At 36.7% G+C, this 21,112-nt stretch overlaps 2 protein-coding genes across 8 annotated transcripts in view; one reads left to right on the top strand and one right to left on the bottom strand.

The window, feature by feature from the left end:
* Positions 1-11,862, bottom strand: part of LOC150088912 (5-aminolevulinate synthase, erythroid-specific, mitochondrial-like) — a 148,113-nt gene extending 136,251 nt beyond the window's left edge. Inside the window, exon 1 of the mRNA XM_090369717.1 lies at positions 11,531-11,862. The gene's annotated coding sequence lies outside the window, so the exon portion shown is untranslated. The remainder of the gene's footprint in view (positions 1-11,530) is intronic.
* The window catches only part of LanB1 (laminin subunit beta-1), a 503,856-nt gene that overhangs the window by 44,307 nt on the left and 438,437 nt on the right, over positions 1-21,112 (top strand). For 6 of the 7 annotated variants that reach the window (XM_090369709.1, XM_090369712.1, XM_090369711.1 and 3 more), the window contains exon 1: positions 11,830-12,073. In XM_090369709.1, coding sequence (XP_090225835.1) covers positions 12,010-12,073 — 64 coding nt within the window. In that variant the 5' untranslated portion in view covers positions 11,830-12,009. Of the gene's footprint in view, positions 1-11,829; positions 12,074-21,112 lie in introns of those variants that run through there. The other variant, XM_090369708.1, reaches the window with a different exon arrangement.

The raw sequence follows: 21,112 nt of genomic DNA, 5'->3' as shown, positions 1-21,112 counted from the left end.
CAGATGAACTGATGAAACTCGTGGTGGAGAAGAAAAGTGCATATAAAGGACACAGAAGCCTATGGTAGACATAAGCTAGTCTGTAATCACGTGAAAAAGGAGTTCGGGCAAGCGAAGGCAGATTACGGAAAATATTTGGCAAAGACTTCTTTACTTATGTAAACTCTAGAAGGAAGGGATGAATCAACTACACTTGATATTGATGGTTTGACTGTTGATGCTCAGTTTACTGACAAATAAATGAGTATTTTGCATCTACATTCACACATGAGGAATTCTTTAGGGAAAGGGATGCCAGAAGTTTTTTCCAAGCTCTAACAGGGAGCTAAATGATTTTGTAATAACTGAGAGGAAAGTGGAAGAAAAATGATTGAAGTTAAACAAAAGAAAGGTACCTGGGATGGATGGGATATATACAGTAATATTAAGGGAGACAGCGAAGGAAATAAGCAAACCGTTAGCCATAATTGCGAGAGCATTCTTGGATTCAGAGGAGGCCCTCGCGGACTGGAGATGTCCTAATGTATCCTCAATTCACAGAGTGGGATCATAGGGTAACAAGAGTAATCACAGACTTGTTTGTTTAACTTCTGTTCCAAGGGAAAATAATAGAGTCAGTGGTAAAAGAAGTAATGCAGGATCATCTAGAGACGGCTGCAATTATACTTCAGACAGAGTATGGGTTTGTTAAGAAGAAGTCTTGTCTCACCAATTTGACTGGATACTACGATGTGGTCACAAAGAAACTGGATGAAAAAAATAATTTTAATGTCATATACTGGGATTTCAAGAAAGCTTTTATTACCGTTGTAAATAAAAGACTGCTGTACAAATTGGAGCAGTGTGGCATTAAGGGCAAGTTGCTGCTATGGATAAAGAGATGGTTTAGTGGGAGTAGACAGAGAGTGATAATCAATTGAAGTTGCTCTTCGTAGACTATTATTATTAGTGGGTACCCCACGGTTCGGTTTTGAGCCCATTGTTGTTTTCTATATTTATCAGTGATACTGATGAAGGCGTATCAGGCTTAATGTCCAAGTTTGCAGATGATAGAAAAGTTGGCAGGTTGGTTAATGACAATACCGTTGGTATGCTACTACAACAGGATCTAGAAAAGTTAGGCAGATGGACTGAGAAATGGCAGTTGAAGTAAATAAAATTTCAATTTATACTCCGACACGACAACCAAGTCAGTAGAGTTTACAATAAATCGTCAATACAATTATTTATTGTATTTAGTAGTCACGGGCTTGAACCCCGGTCCACTCAAGGAACGCGTGCTATGTACTCTCGCTCCTGACCACTGGGCTACGTCAGGCCAGTCTAACGTTTAAAAATGCAAAATACTGCATACGGGTAGCAGCAACCCCAGAGTAACATACCAACTGTGTGGTACTACACTCAGGGAAGTGGAGAATGAAAAAAAAAAAAAAAAAACCTGGGAATAATTGTGCAGTCAGATATGAAGTTTTCTGAGCAGTGCAGATAGGCTGAAAGAGTGGTTAACGGGGTCTTGTCAATGATATACTGGAATTTTTCTAGCAGGGATATGGAGGTGATTATTCCATTGTATAAGGTAGTGGTCAGGCCACATCTTGAGTACTGTATGCAGGTCTGGAGGCCTCATTTTAGAAAGGATGTAGAGTTGCTGGAATGAGTACAAAGAAGGGCAACGAAATTTGTGGGTGGAACAAAGGTTGCTCTTACAAATTCGTGGAACCACTAGACAGACTGTTGGAGGAACGAATATGTGAAATGGAAGGTTTTTTTTTTTTTCGCTGATGCTGTATAAGTTTGCTTTCTTGCGTCATTTACCACTGCTAATGGTAATGCTAATTTATAGAACTGGTTCGTTCAAGTGTAGAACTGTATGATTTTTTTTTTTTTTTTTTTTTTTGTATCATAAGTACCATATAACAACTTCAAGGGGAAAATTTGGAAACAAATGCATGATAATATAGTTTCATAAACACAATTACTGACCATTATGGTAAATTTGCTAATCAAGAAAATGGATAAATTCACTTGCATAATATTTCTTATTTCTCCTCTTCAAAATGAAGAGGAGAAATAAGTTTTTTTTTTCTTTTGTTTTGTTTGAAATATGTAAATAAAGAATCCATATAGTTATGTGTGACACGTTCTTTATTTACCTTTAAGAATTTCTGGAGTCTCCGACGGGATTTGAACTCAAACCAATCCAAACAAGTGGCAAAACCACTACATTGTCACAGAGGAAAGATGATGTGGCATTATCAATTGAATTATAGGTGTGTGTAATAAAATTATGCAAAAACATGTAGCCACTATAATTAAATCAACGTTTCTGTATCTTGCCTGACGTTTCGGGGACCTTGCCGGAACCCATCCTCAGTTCATATGCTGTTGCCAGCCTCCTGCTTGCCGAATGTCTCAATTCCGGCTGGTTACCGAAAACGTTGCTAGTTTATTTGATAGCTATATAAACTATTTTATTCACGTGGTATAAGAGTGGTAATTATAGAAATCGAGATTCCATAGGCAGTTTAAGTTTTTCTGGCCAAGAAAGCACACGAAGCTCTACATTTTTATAGTTACCCAAACAAACAAACAGTTTATAAACTTTTTATTTTGTGCTTAGTGAAAAACACAATTTCTCAAGCTTCGAAGCCTGATACATTCATCGTGTGACTGCTGAGATTCCCTGATAACCATAAGCTTCGAATAAAGAGCAGCCACGTTAGCTTCGGTTTTGACGGAATGAAAACCGACGGAAAACTGATTTTATGGGTTCCTTACTGCCTTCGCGTGTGTTCTCTATTATCTATTAAACAACTTTAGCGAATTTTTTTGTCAAACAGTCTAGGGAAGGTGCAGTCTCCTTTGGTGGTTCAGTGAAGTTCTAGTTATGCGGATAAAGAGCCGAATTTCTCTTGCTCTTGAGAGTGGAGGTGTTACGCATTATTATCTAGGCAGTGCGATCCCTCGAACTGGTTATGCCCCCAATCGAGCCGTAATGTTAACTTTGATTAAAGAACGTTAAAGAGCTGTTGCATCAGCGAATTAGACCATATTGCTCCATGGTATACTGTCTTTACAAGCATGTGTTCACGGACCGATTTGCATGTTGTGGAGTTTGTAAAACTCGGATAACTCACGGGAAAACCCTGCTACCTCTTCCAGAGACCTGCTAACTACAGCTCCCGATTGAAGAGACCTTTAGAAATTCCTCTAGTCATCTATGAAAGGTGCCTCCGTAGCCAGGTGGGAAGGAGCAGCAGTGCGTAGCACACGCTTCTTGATTAGACCGGGGTTCGAGCCCGTCACCACCAAATACGGAGGATGCGGAAAGGTCAGGGAATGACCACCGCATATTCCCAGAGCAATATGGCCTTAGTTGATAATGCTCCTAAAAACCAAATAACAAACAAACATCTATGAAACTCGAACCCAGACCTCTCCAAAAGTGACAAGTGGCGAAATCACTACACTATATTCGCGGAGAACGTTAAAGAGCATTACCACTTTCAGGCTCCTTTCTAAGAATCCTAGCACCCCGAATGGACAGTGCCAATATAGAGGGAACATATTACAGTACTGTATACTGTGCGCGCCACTTACGATGGTATCATCAGAACCAGTGAAGCCAGTTACTAACAGGCAGGCGCACCGCGACTGAAAACATCTACACCTGCAAAGGATTATCACACCCCTCGGCGTCACAGCCCTCGTAGAGATGGCGCCGCCTTTGCTGTTAAATTCACCAGTTACTCTGTTAATTACTAAGTATATAGACCTGAGTTCGAAACTATCTTAATATTTTTATGTAAAAATTATGTGGTGGCCCTAAAAATTATATAACACGACTGTCGTGTGATTGGATGTGTCACACGGCCGATGACGTATACAATGACGCATGTCAGTGATATTATTTCACTCAATGGATTATGGGACACAAGATGTGTTGGTTGACCGGTATATCTACCAACACGCAATAACCTGAAGACTTGTGGAAGTTTCTACTCTTGTAGACTTGATTTACTCGCGTAATTTGTTCTGAGCTACAAAAAAAAAAAAAAAAAAAAAAATATGTAAAAGCAGTTTCTTGGGTTTGTTATGTAATAGAGGCTAGGTTTTCGCTTTGCTAATGATCATTAGATTTTTGTCGTACTAAATTTATACATAGTTTGATAGACGCATCTAATACAGAACACAGACAACACAGAACAATTAAGATTGAATTGGTTTTCTTGAAAGCTGATTTTAAGCACTTTTCTCTGTTGTAGTTATCACCGTCTTTAATTATACTAAAGGCAAAATTGCATTGAAATGGTATTTTTTTGTTGGTGTGCTTTACAGTTTACTTATAGGCTTATTTGTAGCCAGGAGCGGTCATATGATTTAAGATCGTGTCAGGTGAAAAATGAATTGCCAGTGATTCATTATCGTTAAAGAGAATTCTGGAATGTTAAAATTCATTATCAAAGAAAACAGTGCTGCATCGTTATACAGGATGTTTATTTTTCTGGATGCTGTTGATGCAGCTAGCTATTCAATCATGGTCCGACTGAAGAGAAACAGTGTCCGTGAAAATAAAGCTACTTTTGCTTAGATCCGTGAATCTCCGAGATTTTTCTTGGTATTTTTACAGCCCAGTACAGCGTGCCTGTTTTATTATCACCATTTACCTTTATTTTGATGTAGGCTTAACACTCTTAAACTGTAAATGTTGGCAATATTTGGGGTGAGACGCAGAATAAATGTTTCAGGGCCGCACGTGGTCTGTAGACCACTAAGTTAACATGTCTGGGATAGTGCTTCAAATAGATACATCCACTGGACTTCCAAATAAAATCATCTCCGGTGGTCGTGAAAAAGCTGATCTACTCTTTACTATATGCAGTTACTTTATTATTTATTTTTTTTAATTGAAAACAAACACACGTATGATAATATAAATACGAGGGGAGGTTGAAAAGATTCTAGCCTTTCTAATGAAACTCAGAAGATTTTGACCCAAACTAGTTGTTGACTTCATCCGCCACAGCATTATCACTGTGGAATTTTTATCCTTTCAAGTCCGTTTTGAGATTTGAAAACAGAAAAGAGTCCGATTGAGCCGAATCCGTGAGTAGGGTGGATGCTGTGATAGCTCAAACTCACAGTCACGCAGTGTTGCCTGTGTTACAAACGCTGTGTGCGCCGCCTATGCAAGATGACTCCTTTGGCCTATTTAAATGTACTCCGGAACGACCACCAGGTCAATGGAGTTTACAATAAATCATTAATACAAACGTTAATCGTATTTAACTCAAATGCTTGAATCCCGGTCAACTCAAAGAGCGCTTGCAATTGCACTCTCGCTCCTGACCACTCGGCTACGTGAGGCTTCTTGCGCCTCTTGAGGTTCAGTTCCTCGCTGAAACGACCAAGTATATTAGAATAATATTCGGTATTGATAGTGACATCTCGTTCCAGTAAATCAACCATTATAACTCCTTCTGCATCTCAGAAGACGGATGCCATGACTTTCCCAACCGACTTCTGCGCTCGAAACTTTTTAGGAGAGAGAGAGAGAGAGAGAGAGAGAGAGAGAGAGAGAGAGAGAGAGAGAGAGGATGGATGCTTCCACTGTTTCGATTATTCTTTTGTGTCATGATCGACGTGGTGCACCCATGTCTCGTCCATAGTGATATACCATCCCCAAAACTGCGCTTCATTAGCTGCACAATTTCATTATAAGACCTCACTCTTTCCTGCTTCTGATCTGCATTTATTGCTTTAAGGACCCACCTCGAAGAAACTTCATTCCTAAAACATTCACCACAATATCATGAGTTAGTTCATGGGAGATGTCTCAGTGTGCTTTAATGTTATTCTGCGGTCTTGTATGCTTGTATGATCAGGTAATGAATGGCATCCACATTTGCAGATGTCGACACGGTAACAGGTCTCCTACTGCGGGGTGTATCTTCAACGATATCTCGTCCACAGTTAAATTCTGCAACCCAGTTTTTGATCGTGGCGTATGAAGGACGTGCTTCCTCTAATGTTTGCTGTATTTTATGAATTTCTTTCGGCGACATTTCCTTTAAATTAAGGTACTCAATGACTCAAGGGGGCGTGATTCTTTCAACAGTCGCGATCATCATTCACCTTTCGCACTTCAACGCCCTCTGTAAAAAAAAAATATATATTTACAAACCTAAAATTTTCTGTGACCACACACAAGAAGCCACAGCACACATTGGCAATATTGTCTTTCACGAAAACCTTTGCGATCTATATTGTGCTAAAAACTTTTAAACCACCCTCGAAGAATTGGTGGTCTAACAGAGAATAACAATTATATGAGATACAATACCAGTTGAGTTGAAAAGAGTGCAGGTATATTTTTCGATGGAGGCCAGTACATTCTTGATGTCTGCAAAGAAGTGTATCTGGGATTCATTTGAAAATTGAAAGAGCCTGTTCAGAAGCTAGCGTTTTTATCATAATATTAATATTTGATTTGTAGACGTGAAAGGAGTCGAGATTAGGCCTGACGTAGGGAGTGGGCAGGAGCGAGATTGCAGTAGGACACATTCTCTTTGTGTGGGCTTGCGTAAAGCACATGACTGCTATATACGATTAACGATTGTATTTATGATTGTAAACTCCTTCGACTTGGTGGTCGTGCCAGAGTGTAAGAACAATGTTAACAATATTCCTGTTGGTCCTAGGTGGAGAATGATTGATTACACTTTGCAAGGGTATCAGGTGCGCCATATTTGCCTAATAGGATATATGATAGGGTTTGAAGTCTTTACTGATATTGAGTGAAGTGCTGGTGATTGAAAGATGCAGATGGAATTCCGAAAAGTTAATTAGCATACAAAATTCTTCTAGACAGCTTCATTTCTCTTATTGAAGATATTTCTGTGAGCTTAGAATGACTATGATTCTGTCATTTAAGTGGAATGTGTCATTGTCTTCAGTTAATTCCCCTGCATTGTTACAAGCATTACAGTTTTGAGATATCTTACTTGATATGGACATTAATCTAGATTCTCACAATAGCTACTTAATAGTTTTTAGATTAAATGAGCTAGTTATATATATACATATATAAGTTAATTGAGAGGATGAGATTTAAAAATAAATTACAAACGGAGATTGTAACTGCGGAAAACTAAGAGAAAATAATAAGAAAGTACTGTACTTATTTCTGAGTAACTCATGATTTCAACCATCAAAATCACGGGAAGACAGCAAGAAGTAGGGTTTCTGTTTCTGATATGAAATATATGTTAAGTTGTGGGGGTAGCAGTAAGGGAATTTTGAATTTCGCGGTAAAGGAAGTTAGGCCTAAACATCCAGATACGCACGGGAATAGTATACGTATATTTCATATCAGAAACAGAAGCCCTACTTTTTGCTGTCTTTTCCGCGATTTCGATGGTTGTCCTCTGAAGAAGACGTTGAAATTATGAGTTATCAGCAATAAGTGCTTTCTTATTATTTTCTCTTATTTTTTCATGTTTTTCCGCAGTTCCAATCTCCGTTTGTAGTTCATTTTCAATTCTCATCTTCTCAATTATATATATATATATATATATATATATATATATATTGGGTGGTTATAAAATAAGTTTCCCTATTCAGACTCTAGTGTCAAAACGGTTAGAATTAGCGCTTTGAAAATCGGTGGGTATGTCATTTAGGGTATGGGGAAGCGATTTATAGAAGGAAAAAAAAAAAGTTCAAATTTCCGCCACCAGGGGGAAACGGTGCTGCACTTATGTAAAAGTTGTCATTTATTACGCAAATGACATCCTGTTAGATAAAAGCAGAAAGGGCAACGCCACCGTCAATAACCATTATGGCTTTTACAAAAAAAGGAACGTGCTCTTTTAGTAAAACTGTTCTACCAGAATAATGGTAACGCTCAGAGCCGGCCCGAGGGGGGTGCGAACGGTGCGAGCGCACAAGGCCCCGCGCCGCTGACTGATTTTGCAGAATAAAAATGGTTTCATTTTTTTTTTTTTTTTTTTTGTTTTAATACTGTCGCAAAATCTAGCGACATCGCCATAAAATGGCCATATTTTTAATATACATAAGAAATAAAATGTCAATAATCATGCTATTTATTAACATTATCTGAAAGCCCGCCAAAAATTCTCCAAAGAACACGGAAAAATATATTTTATTTCAAATATATTTAAAATATCTCTCCTTTCAAGTCGCTCAGACGTACGATTATATGTTGCCAGCGTTTGCATAGTTATCGTACTCTAAAGGCTATATATACCACCGACTAGGTTTTCTCGGCCCTTTTTCGCTTTCTACCTTCGAGAGATCGAGTGAATTCGAAATTATTCAAAAAGTCGACTTAAATTTTCTTCTGAGAAAATTTTAAGTTAATAATACTGGTTTGACCAAAGCACTTATCCTGCAAAGGAATTCGAAAGCACAGTATATGCCCTGCGGAAGTCATAATTTGAATTTAGTTCTTGGAGACATTTCAAAATTATCTTCTCTTGCAAATTCATTTTTTGGGACTTTACAAAGCATATATAATATTTTTGCAAGTTCTGTGATACGCTGGGATATATTAAAAGAGCATGTCAAACATCTTACTCCAAAACCACTGTCAGCAACGAGGTGGAAATGTCGCCTCGAAAGTGTGAAATCTGTGAGATACCAAGTACCACAATTTTCTCTAGCTTTGAAATACCTTTATGAACATACCAGTGACATGAAAACGAAATCCAATCAATCGAAAATAAACTTACTTCATTTGAATTTTTATTAAGTTTGGCCATTTGGTATGACATACTGAATGAAGTAAATATTGTGAGCAAGATATTTCAAAATTCAAATATAGATATCGGTACTGCAAATTCACATTTAAAAGGCCTTTTAATTTTTTTTGAACAGTATCGTGAATCGGGATTCAAATCTTCTTTAATAACTGCAAAGGAAATAGCTGAAGAATTACAAGTGACATCTGAATTTAAGAATCAAAGACTGGACGAAAAACAAAGCAATTTTGTTATGAAGGAACCGATCCGCCTATTTCATCAGGCGAAGAATATTTCAGAATTCAATATTTTCTAGTCATAATTGATAGTGCGATTATTTCTTTTAAGATTCGAAATTTATCACGAACATGAGACGTCATATGTTTTTTTATATAATTCGGATAATATTCAAAAACTGCCTGAAAACAATCTTCTTAAATGTTGCAAAGACTTAAATGCTACCTTGCAAGACGATATTGATTGCATTGATTTATTTAATGAAATCAAAATTTGTCGTCGGGTTTTTCCTTCCAGGAACACAATATTACAAATATTACAATATTTACTGAAAAATAATTTATTTGAATTGTATCCAAATTTTGTTAATGTTCTGAAAATTATATTAACCTTACCAATTACCGTCGCATCTGCAGAAAGATCTTTCTCAAGATTGAAAATAATAAAAAATTACTTGAGATCTAGCATTAGTCAAGAACGATTTACCTCCTTAGCCATTTTATCTATCGAATCCGAAATAGCCAAAAAACTAAATTATGATGATATTATCAACGAATTTGCTATAAAACATGTAAGAAAATGAAACAAAAATCATATATTGTGACCTTATTCGATTAAGTCGCATACCAAATTGTATTTTATAAGTATATGAAGCAATTATTTTTCTTATCTGATTTATTAAAGATTTTTTTGTGATTGAAATGTTAAGTTTATTAAAATAATTTAATTATTTATCATTTTCATGTAATCCTTACTAAACCAATTTGTGCAATGTAATAAATATCAAAATGCAATCAATTATTTTGTTGTACGAATTTATATCAAGGCCCCGCAAGTCAACTTTGCACCGGGCCCCGCTTTTGTTCGGGCCGGCCCTGGTAACGCTAATGCAGCACTACGTGAATATCGGAAATTTAAAAGGTTTGTGTGAAGGACCTTTGAAAACTAATAAAGAAATTTAAAGCGACCGGGGAGTTAGGTGTAATTCCAGGCAGGGGACGACCACGTATCGGAACGGAGGTAGTGGATGAAGTGGCGGTTGTAATGGTCAGAATGCAAAACACTACCAGTAGGTAGTGCCCGAGGTGTGTCAAGAGACTTGAACCTTCCTTGGTCTACTGTACGTTAAGTGCTTCGAATAATTTTACGCTGGTTCCCGTACAAGATTCACGTAGTGCAAAAACTAAAGCCTTGTGATCAGCAACAACGAATAGACTTCGCTCTACGATTTCTGGCTCTTATGGAACTTGACGATACATGGCCTCGAATGATCTTGAGTGTAACAAGTTAACGCTCGTGTGTGTAACACATTAAATTGTTAATCGGCACCATTAAACCAAAATGCCTGAAATGCAACCATGTTATAAATGCGCCCGAAACTCAAAAACCGATCCTGAATTACATAGAACCCTATTGCAAGCAGTACTAATGTGGTGTTACATTGAAGGCTGATGCAATAATGCTAGGAGCAACAAACATAATATGTTTGTTGTCATTCGCTAGATGGAGGAATAAATGTGCAATATGGCAGATGTATTGAAAAGAAATTTTCTCGATTCGCTCATAAAAGTTGCTGATTTTTGATTTTATTTTGTTATAGTCATGAATTATTGCTTAAATAACGTTTTAAAAACATTAATTAACTTCTTTTTTTTCTTTTTTTTTTACCGCCTGTAGTTAGTGTGCACGTTTTCCTGCATTTTGTTTGAATCTGCACTTTTCCACAGAGTGTAAACTTCTTTGCCCTTATATGGCTATCTTGGAGTACTAGCCGCAAATTACTGTCGTGTAAAATATTCTTTGTGGTTGATTTGAATATGTACCGAAAACTTATTTTATTTATGAGATATTCACCTTCACTTTGCATTTGCAATGTTTTGTCTAAATATTTTTTTTATTTGTATCCTATCTTTCCATTGAGAATCCTTTGTTTTACAGATTTTATATACAAACCATGCGCTAGAACACAGATGTTTGTAGCCCGAGGTATTCAAGAACTGCTAGGGCCTCTCGTATCTACTTTGTAAACTGTTTATTGGTCGAATGGCGGATGACAAGCCAACTAGCGCAGTGTTATTAACGACTTATTTCACTGTCCCTGCTTTGATAGAGCAACAACCCCTGACGACATCAAAGTGATGCTAAGATTTCCCTCCCCCCGTGCTTATGTGTGTTTCTTATTGTAACCATATTAGTGCATATCTTAATGATTATCTTTTTGCTAATTAGAGGTTTTTCTAATTAAACTGTCTTACAGCATGTGGTTTATCTGCTTGCATTTGGAGAACCCCCCTTTTTTATGTACAGTCATGAAATCTAATCGTGAAATTGGGCCTTTTTTTTTAATTAAAAAATCAATTTTCTGTTGGGGGCTTTCTTTTGGTCAGCTTTTATGCATTTCATTACTGCACGCTTTGTGTATATCATTTAAATATTAACAGGTGACCCAGCTGAGCATTATTACATCATAGAAACGCTTGATTTGTAGCGTTACCTAACTTGCTTATCATTATGAACTGAAGAAAATTTACCTTCTACCCCGGAAGGAAGTGATCTATTGCTAGTGGGCGGTCTTGGGATCCCGTAGCCTTTGTGACTACACTGTCGTTTGTAGCCTTGGGTAGGTACTGCCTACAATCCACAGTGGCTGGCTCTAGTTACCTAATATGGCTGCTTCGCGAAGGCGGGCAGCAGCGGGGGCACGAGAAGTTGTCGCCGAAACCAATCGCGAAGATAACAGCAATGGTGTGCTAGTGAACCAGAAGCAAATCTTTCATCCATCCCGCACTATACGAATTAAAGTCGGCGCTTGTTATTCAACATTATTGTCGTAGTCTAAGGAAGCACTGACTACAGACTGCGTTCTTTTTCTTTTTCTTTTGCAGAAATACCGCCGAAAGTTAAAGCCATCTGCTGCGGACGGCAGTAGACCGCTAGAGGGCGGGTGTGTCGCAGCTGTCTGGGAGCGGTCGTGGGTGTTTTGTGGCTTTGCTAGTGCGGAAGTTTCGGCATGGAGGTCCGGTGGCTATTTTACGTGCTGGTGATTCTCTTTGCTACGGCCGTCTTGGTGCCAGGTGAGTTAACTTGGTCATGTACAATAGTCACACGTGTTTGTATCTTTTGAAAGGAGTTATAAAGCTTAAGTGTATGAAAATATGTAAATAATTAGCATGCACCATGAAATCTGTAGTGCCATAACGTTTCGACTATTCTTCTGTAACCTTCTTCGGGTGTAGCGGAATACAGAATTGAAGATAGAATTTGTTTGAAATAAAAGAAACGAAGAAAGATTTGAATGTAGCAGTTAGCTGCTCTCAAGGAATTTCTTCAAGCTGCAGTAATAAAGATGCATGCCAATTGATAATTTTTGTATTCGCTCATCCCCATTGCTAAAGTCAGTGGAGGCGGTCATTGATAATAGAAAGTGATGTAAAATGACAATATAAAAAAAAAAAAAAAAACGAGCGTTATTTTAACCATCATGCATTACAAAACTTACTTTCTCAGTAAGTTTGTTAGTGCATGAAAACCTAACAGCAACAAAAAAAGAATATTCGTGATTTTATGATTGAGATTTTTCCAGTTGTACAATCAAGCGGAATCAAGACTGAAAGTGATGCTTTGAAAAGTATCACTTTTCATCTTACGCATTTTAGTTCTTCTTAAATGTAACATTAAAATTATTTTCAAGTTTTAATTTGCTTTTAAGAATAATCAATAAAACAGTAATGATGATCATCCTCCCCCCACAATTCCCAAGAATTTCATTACGGGAAATTTTAAATCTGCGTAAATTGCACCGAAATATGCGCAAGTGACTCAGCAGAGATCGCCTTGTTTATTTTGTGTTACCCTTGTGCGCATGTGGAATTTCGAGGAGGCTGAAGAAACACATGCCTTTAGGCTTATCGCCACACCCATCGTGTTTCGATACTACTATATTTCATTCATTCGTTTTCGGGTTTCTTCCTTCGCATGTTTCAGTCATCTTTTGTTCTCCCTCTCTTTTATGCAAATTTAGTTGGTAATGATTTATGGTTATCCACAGGAGTGTGTAACCATAAATGCAGTCCCCACCCTATTTTGCGAATTTTTTTCCCACTAGCATTTTCTTCGGATAATCTTTAGTACCAACTAAATTTATTTAGTAAAACAAAGTAAATTAATTCATTTTAATAACTAAAATTTTACAGTACTTTTTATTCAGGAAATAACGTTATGTCATATATTTTTTGTCTTATTTTTGCTTTCTGTTTATACAATGGTTGGAAAGACTCCCGGCTGAATTCTCCAGCTGTCAGTTCCGTATGATCATTCACTCTTTAGGACAGTTTTCGCACTTAAAGGAGAATGTTCACTAGAAACGTTAATTCTGAGGATGGCCTATTCCTGGAATCAAACGAGCGAACAGGGTGTAGAGGACGTAGATGGGTCTGTTCGAGCAATCGGAATTTTAACCTAACCCAGCGTTTCAAAGAAGGTCAGTCTCGCACTTCGGTAATTGTTATGGCTCATTCACGGGAGTGGTGGCGGGGAACTGTCGACCAAGACTCCTCCCTATTTAAGTGTATTGCGGGATATAAACGCAGAACCAATCTCCAGAGCTAAGCGGGAAGTGATGAAGGATGGGTAGATGTTCGTAGCGTCTTCTCGTGCTTCTTTGATGCTTAACGTTTCGTTAGGGTTTTTTTTTTTTTTTTTATTCTTTCGCTCCATGGTTGAATTTTCATTACAATTAAGAAAGGGAAGGTTCTCCTATTGCAAGAATATTTCTTTTTTATTATTTTGTACGCTCAGCAATAGAGAACTAACAATATGTAAAAACGTATTTAGTAATACTGTGCTATTGTTTCTTTCAAAGTTGACGATTTTATTCCGATGGTGCACTTATAAGTCACAAGTGAGCAATTTATTTTCAACTTCGGACAAAGTACTCCTAAATGAAACAAAATGAGTAAGTAGTATGACCCCACATTCAGAAACCGCCCTGAGAAAATCAGCGAGGAAGTTTGCTTTCCATTGCTCCTTATCAATAGTTGTAGTTCCTTCTCGGTATCAGTTCTTGTGGTCCAGGGGTTAAAGTGAAAGTTTAATAGTTCAGAGGCTGCGGGTTGATCCTCACATATGCAAACTATATACAATATATGTTTTGTTTCTAATTTTCCTGATTAATATTTAACATTTTTTTTTTAATTTCATGTATATTACAATTCTCCATAAAAAACAAAAGAATACATGTATTTCAATTTCCCAATCAATAGCGAAACGGCAAATATTCCCCCCACTCTCACTGCGGTTGCGAACCAGGCGGTGTGGTAGATTCGCCACTCGATTCAATTTCAGTTATATGCCAACTAGCTTTTACTTATTTGAGTTGATAAAGTTTGAAAGATGAACATGATTGTAGGCTATGAGTGTAATAATGAAAATATATGCTGCGTTTTTGTGTTAAAATAGTCTTACAAAAAATTATTTTGAAAATAGTGGAAAGAAAACAAATGAAGAAATTAAAATATTAAATTAAAAAAAAAAAGGGGGAAATACCAGAGTGCAAGGATCTGCCCTGAACTGTCGACCTTTGGATTAAGAGGCTTTCCTCTTAACCCTAAGCCACAGGGTTAATAACAGTAGAACTTCAAGCAATCAGAAGGACCAAAGTAAACCTCCGTTGATTTTTTCCTTGGGGAATTTGCCTAATATAGGATCGTACTGCTGGTTTTGCTTTATTTAAAGAATAAATAAAATTCGAAGTTTAAATAGTCTAAAAATTCAACGCTGAAAGCATAATTATAGTCACGCGCCATATCTAATGCATAATTACGTGTAGGAATATCAGAACTGAATACATTGTATTTAGTTTCTCATTGTAGAAAAATCTTAACATAAATTCAGTTGATCGATTTGTGACCTTGTATTTGTGCTCATAAGTGATTTTTTATAATAATAATTGTTAAAAAATTGACACCCGCAGATGGAGTTTCTGAATTATGGGTCGTTTTACCTTCTTCCTGTGATTGATAGCCAAGTCTCACTTTTAAGTTTAAAACGTTAATGGAGCTGATATTTATGAGTCTGATATTTGAGTTTCTGCATTTTTCTGTCAACAGACCCTGTGTTTGCCCCTTTACACTGATGGGATTGTTAGTAATCCTGCTGAAATCGAATTGAATCCTGTTAGTAATCGAATTGATTCAGCTTGTTATATTGAACCAATTCGAAGGCAGTTAAAGAAATTGTGGTGTCCATTTATTTGGCCGCGTTCCAGAAAATGATTCGAAATTCTAAATAATCGGCAAAAGCAGTTTGAAATAATAGCAAAAAATTATTTTATTATATATCTTGGTATATACCGTATCTCCTAAAAGTTTGGATGAATGAAGTATACTTATTTCCATTTATAATCTGTAATCTTCTGAACTACTTACTGTTCTTATTGAATCTCAAGTAGCGGTCTGCTCGATCACCACTCATCTTTTGTCTTAATTGCTTACTCTGTGATTAGTTCTACTTTAAAGGCGTTTTCTTTTTGATCTCCATTGGCTCAAAATCTCTCCAGTTTTGTCAAATTCGTATGCGATCTGTATTGTTATTCAAATTACTTCCTTTGTTTTTTACTCTCACTTTCTCGCCTAACTTTCTAACAGTAGTAGTTGTTTTCTAACAGTGAAGTTGTTTTCCTTGGTGATTTTTAACTCCATTTGTTTTCATTGTTTTCTACCGATCCAGCTGCACTCTGAATACCCCAGAATCCTCTTCCATTTGTCTTTTGGTATTATAACAACTGAGTGGAATGATCCGAGCCTCTTTTCCTCGGTGTCCTTATTCCACCGTAAATGCTCGTTATCTAAAATAGCATTTCTGCTAAGGGTTCAAAAATTAAATAAATTTTAAGTTGTAGGGGGCGCTTAATTAGGTAGGCAAAGCCCTGTGTGCGATATCCAATTTTGGTGAGCCTAAATCAGAATTATTCAGTATTTTAAAATGTTACTATTAAGCTTGGTAGAATTATTTTAAACTGATAAGGGCTTCAAATTAGTGAAACGTGTTATGTTGAATCAATTTGAAAGCAGTGAAAAAAATTGTGGCGTCCATTATTTGGCCGCATTCCAGAAATTGATTCGAAATTCGAAATCGGCAAATGCCAATTGAAATACAGTAATAGCAAAAAAATTATTTTATTATCTTTTAAATATTCGCTCTTTACCAACGCCAACATTCGCACAGTTACACTCTGCGATGTTTTTCTACTTCATTTATTAAGGGAACTGTCACCAACACACTTAAGAAGAGCTCTCTTTCTTACTGCAGCGGAAGTTCTTATTCGCTGCCATTTGGTTGTGATAAGACAAACTGCAGGGACGCCGGCAACTAGGGTGGTGGCTGCACATGTTAGAGCCAGCAGCCTGTCGATGAATGCAGAGAAAGAATAGTAGGGTGGGGGTGGGATATGAAGTTTTAAGGTTAACACGTGCACAGCCTAGTGTGGTGGGAAGCGGAAGATGGCGATACTTATGCTGTGCCAAATTGACCTTCCGTCCAACAAGTTCGCACTAGTAATAACAGCAACTGTGACTTGCATGCAATCTCTTTTAACGGAATGTTAGTGGAATTTTTCAGAAATATAATTTTGCAATGCTTTATTTTCCTTCTGATCGTTGCTGTTACTCATAAAATTACTTTTCTCAAGTTTTGAGTTTAATAGTACGCCCGCTGTAGTTTTTTTTTTTTTTTTTTTTTTAAGTTTAACTGTTATATATTAAGGGTATATTGTGTTTCTACTTGTAATATATGATAATTTGAAGGCTAAATTGTTTCACAGTTTTTTCGTTGAAGGTTGTTCCAATAGAAAAATAGAATGTTTGAAACAAGGACATTGATTGATCACAATTGAAGTACTGGATCACTATTATGTATATTTTAAAAAAAATTTAATTTAAAGAAAGGATGTGCGTACTTCATAACTATCAGATTAAACGACATTAATAAAATTTTACTTGAATATACCAAGATATCCCCTCCCCCTAGAAACACTCTTTAATATTAACATATATCTCGCAGGGGCGTCCAACCTCTTTTGGCTAGGGGCCAAAACAGATAAATGCTAAAGGTCACGGGCCGCAAGACAAGTTCCTTACCATTAATCATGCATTTTTGCAAAGAGAATTTAATTTTTGTTATCTGAGTTCGTATTTACAGTTTTTTGCTACATCTAATAATTAAATACGAAAATCCACTAAATATTACAGTAGTACTAATAACATTCCTATTATTATAATAATTATTGCAAAATTCTGAAGAAGATGCATAAAACATGAGAAAGCAATATGGAAAAATCTGATATTATTAACAACAGATACGTATTTTCAAAAGTTAGTGTAAAACTATATTTTGTAACAGTCTAGTTTTAAAGTCACGGGATGCATAACATTTGAAGGCTGCTTACATGGATGCCGTTTGGTTACCCCTGATGTACGGTAATTAGATGTATTAAAATGAGTTTTAATAAATTTCATGAAAAGATTTTTATGAAATTTATGACAACAGAACCTCAAAATTTCAAAATTTTTTGTATATTTCTCTGAGGGTAGTCGACTGTATAAGGGTAGAGAGAATGTAGGTCGGCAGGACTTAAAACAAAAAAAAAAAAAAAGCACTGCAGGTGCCACATTCATCCATTAAAATAATTTCCAGTGACCAGTTTCTTTCTGTTTTACCTTTTCTATACTGTATATCATTTTTACTATGTGCAATATTTGCAAAATCTAAAATCGTTCATTTTGTGTTGTTGCTGTAGTAGAATTTTGGAGCATTAGCGACTATTGCTCCGTGTATATTGTCTGTAAATTGCGGGTGTTCTGTGGTCGATTTTCTGTTTGCTGGACGAAAAACTCGAGTTTCCGGGAGACAAAATCGTGCTACCCTCTCCTGAGACCGACTAACTCAGCCACGTTGTGAAAAAGGCTCATAAAAATTCCTCATCGACGGGACTTGAACTCAGGTCTTTTCCACCCGGTGTGGGGAGGATGGCGATTCTACCAACTGTACTACCACGAGGGCCATTCATTTTGCGAGACATTCAGTAATAGTACAGTAGTATGTATTTAGTTTTTAAGGTGATTCGATTGCTGAAATTATATCATTCTATTTATGCCTCATATTAAAATAATAATAATAATTTTAAAAAAATATATATATACGAGTATATATATATACTCGTATATACATTGGATACTCGCAACAGCCATACAGGAGGCAACAAATTCTAATCTGTGATCTTTATTTCATATGCAACTACTTTATCCACTGGACCAGTATATTAACTCATACTGGTCCAGTGGATAAAGTAGTTTGACAGTATGAGTTAACAGTTTGGTTAGACTGATTTGTGTAGAACTCTGGTGCTCCCTACTTGGTAAAATTGTTTGCAGTTCCTTGTACTGCCATCACAGGAATTTAAGATTCCTGGCTGGTGGTTCGAATGCTGAATAACAACGGTCCCTGGTGCTACTATGATATTTGGAAGACTGATTGCTACAGTGTGCCACAGCTACACTGAATAATTGTAATCGAAGTGGACAGTTATACGTTCAGAATGTACCGTTTCGAATAATGGTAGGTACATTTCACTGGCAACCACATGAAGACAGCAGGTTGCTCAATGCCTAAACTGGAAGAGGTTTCTACGCCGTTCATGTGGCACATCCCTCTACTTCGCATTTCAGTTCTTGGTTAGATGATCATTTGCGGTCTCCAGCTTCAAGGAGCTTCTGTCTTGTTCAGGCCTGTTTAGGAGAATTATGGGGCTTCCAGTGGTGGGGTAGATCACCACGTAGGCTTGCCTGCCAGATGCTTGTGGCTGTATTTCCTTCCTTGTGTCCTCTGTGCTGGTGCGCCGTTAAGATCTGGAATGAAAGGTGGACTGAATTTTGCGTTTATTGATAATGGTGTGCCAACAATTAAATTTTTTTCAATAACAACAGTTACATTTTCGTGGGCTTGGATACCAGAATTGACATTTGACGTATTTAGCATTTATTGCTAATGCATTTAAATTAGCCTTATTACCATCACAACAAAAGAACTTAAAGTTCATTTGGAATGCTAGATCAGTATGCTAAATAGTAGATTCCTGGTCCCACTCAATGTGCCAAGGGTGATGTTTCCGTACGGTGTTGTGAATAAATAGGTGGCGGGATTTCCAGAAGGCTGACTGGAACTGCCTAGTTTAATAAATAAATAAATGTTTTGTGAAGATTATAGGGATCAAAACTACTGTATTATGTAATAAAAATAACAAATTACTTCTGAGTACTTCTCTATATATATATAACCTTTAAAACATCGGAATTTGCAAAAATTCTAAAGCCCCGAGAATGCCGGATTTATGAGATTTTGTATTTACACGGGGAGGGTGATATATTAATTATATAAATATTAATAATAAACTCTTCTTATAAACAAAATGAACAATTAGCAAAAAATAAATTTTTCTTTTTACTATCTGATCATAGGACCTTGCTGCATATTTCCACTCTTAGAGAATTAAAATACAGTAATCTTTGTCTTAATAGTTTTATATCTATTAGAGAATTTAACACCACCAACAGGAACCAACAACTTCTTAATCAGACCTTGTTTTATCTTTATCAGTTTTTATAAACTTTGACTGCAATGTTATAATAATAACATGCTGCATGTAACATTTTTCCTCTTCCGATTTTCATTTTGAAAGCCGCTCTTGAACAAATTGTTAGTATTAACACTTTGCTCGACTGCCAGACATCCAAATTACTCTTTGCTTTTTGTGTTCCATTGTAATGAGCCAGACTGTATAATGGATAATGCGTGTGTCTTGCAAATAGTATCAATTTTTAAATTGACTTTCAGGTCAACGATTTATTGTTACTTATCTCTAGAAGATGCTTGTTTCGCATGCATTATTCCTTTCTTTCTTTCAGTGGTTTTTTTTTATAATAAAATGAAACAGGTCAGCGACTTCTGTTAGTCGATAGAGATCGTTGCCTTCAGTTTCTTTTGCATTTTCCACAAGAGTCGCAATAATAGGGGGTAGGATTATATCCGCTTGGATTTTGCACCCAATTTAAAAACTTCATTTAAAAAATTGTATATGATTTATGAATGAATTGTATTTTGTAACTCTTTCGAACATAATTTTTTTCCCTCCAGATGGAAGAAACCGAGAATAAAGAAAAAAAAAGGGACGATTTTTTATTTTTAGTCAAATAAGTTATAGCAAGGATCTTTGGGTGTGCAGACCCTGCAGCTTTAAGTGGTTATGAAAGTTGTCAAGAAAGTTCGTAGAATGACTACAAAAAAAATTTGTGATTTCGTAGAATGACTGAAAAAGTTTTCATTTCTGTGTTCACTGTACCCCTGAAATTCAGTGTTCTTTCCCAGCGTTAATATACGTATTCAAAGTCCATTTATATATATATATATATATATATATATTTATTATTATTATTATTATTTTATTATTATTATTATATTTTTTTTTCAAATAAAAAATCATCTCTTCGTCCAAGTGAAACGGTCCTTACGTATATAATGTCAAGACTGTTACTTGCATTCGACTTGTCAATGACTACAACCTAGTAATTAACGAAATTGGTCAGGCATGATCTCCTCTAAGGCCCTCGCCGGTCGTTGCAGTAGGGTTTTACGAGCATTAGCGACTAAGGCCATATTGCACCGTATATTGTCTGTGTTGTGAGGTCGATTTTCTGTTTTCTGGACGAAAAGCCCGAGTTTCCGGGAGAAAAAACCACGCGACCCTCGCCTGAGATCGCCTAATTCAGCCAAGTTTTGAAAAATGGTCCGTAAAAATTCCTTTCGTCATCGACGGGACTCGAACACAGATCTTCTCCACCCTTCGTGGGTATCACATATATAAGCACCGTCTACCCCACACTGGGTGGAAAACGCCCGGGTTAGAATCTCGTCAATGATGCAAGGAACTTTTATGGGATTTTTTTTTTTTTTTTTTTAACAGCGTGGCTGAATTAGTCGGTCATGCCACGGTTGCATGGTTTTTTCCCCCCTGAAACTCGGGTTTTTCATTCAAAAACGGGCAAATCGACCAAAATACTCGC

The sequence above is a fragment of the Mastigoproctus giganteus genome, chromosome 3, assembly GCF_048544385.1.
Source record: "Mastigoproctus giganteus isolate SK-2022 chromosome 3, ASM4854438v1, whole genome shotgun sequence".
Classification (NCBI taxonomy): Eukaryota; Metazoa; Arthropoda; class Arachnida; order Uropygi; family Thelyphonidae; genus Mastigoproctus; species Mastigoproctus giganteus.
Note: the sequence above shows the minus strand (reverse complement) of the source record. Positions and strands in the feature narration are given on the sequence as shown.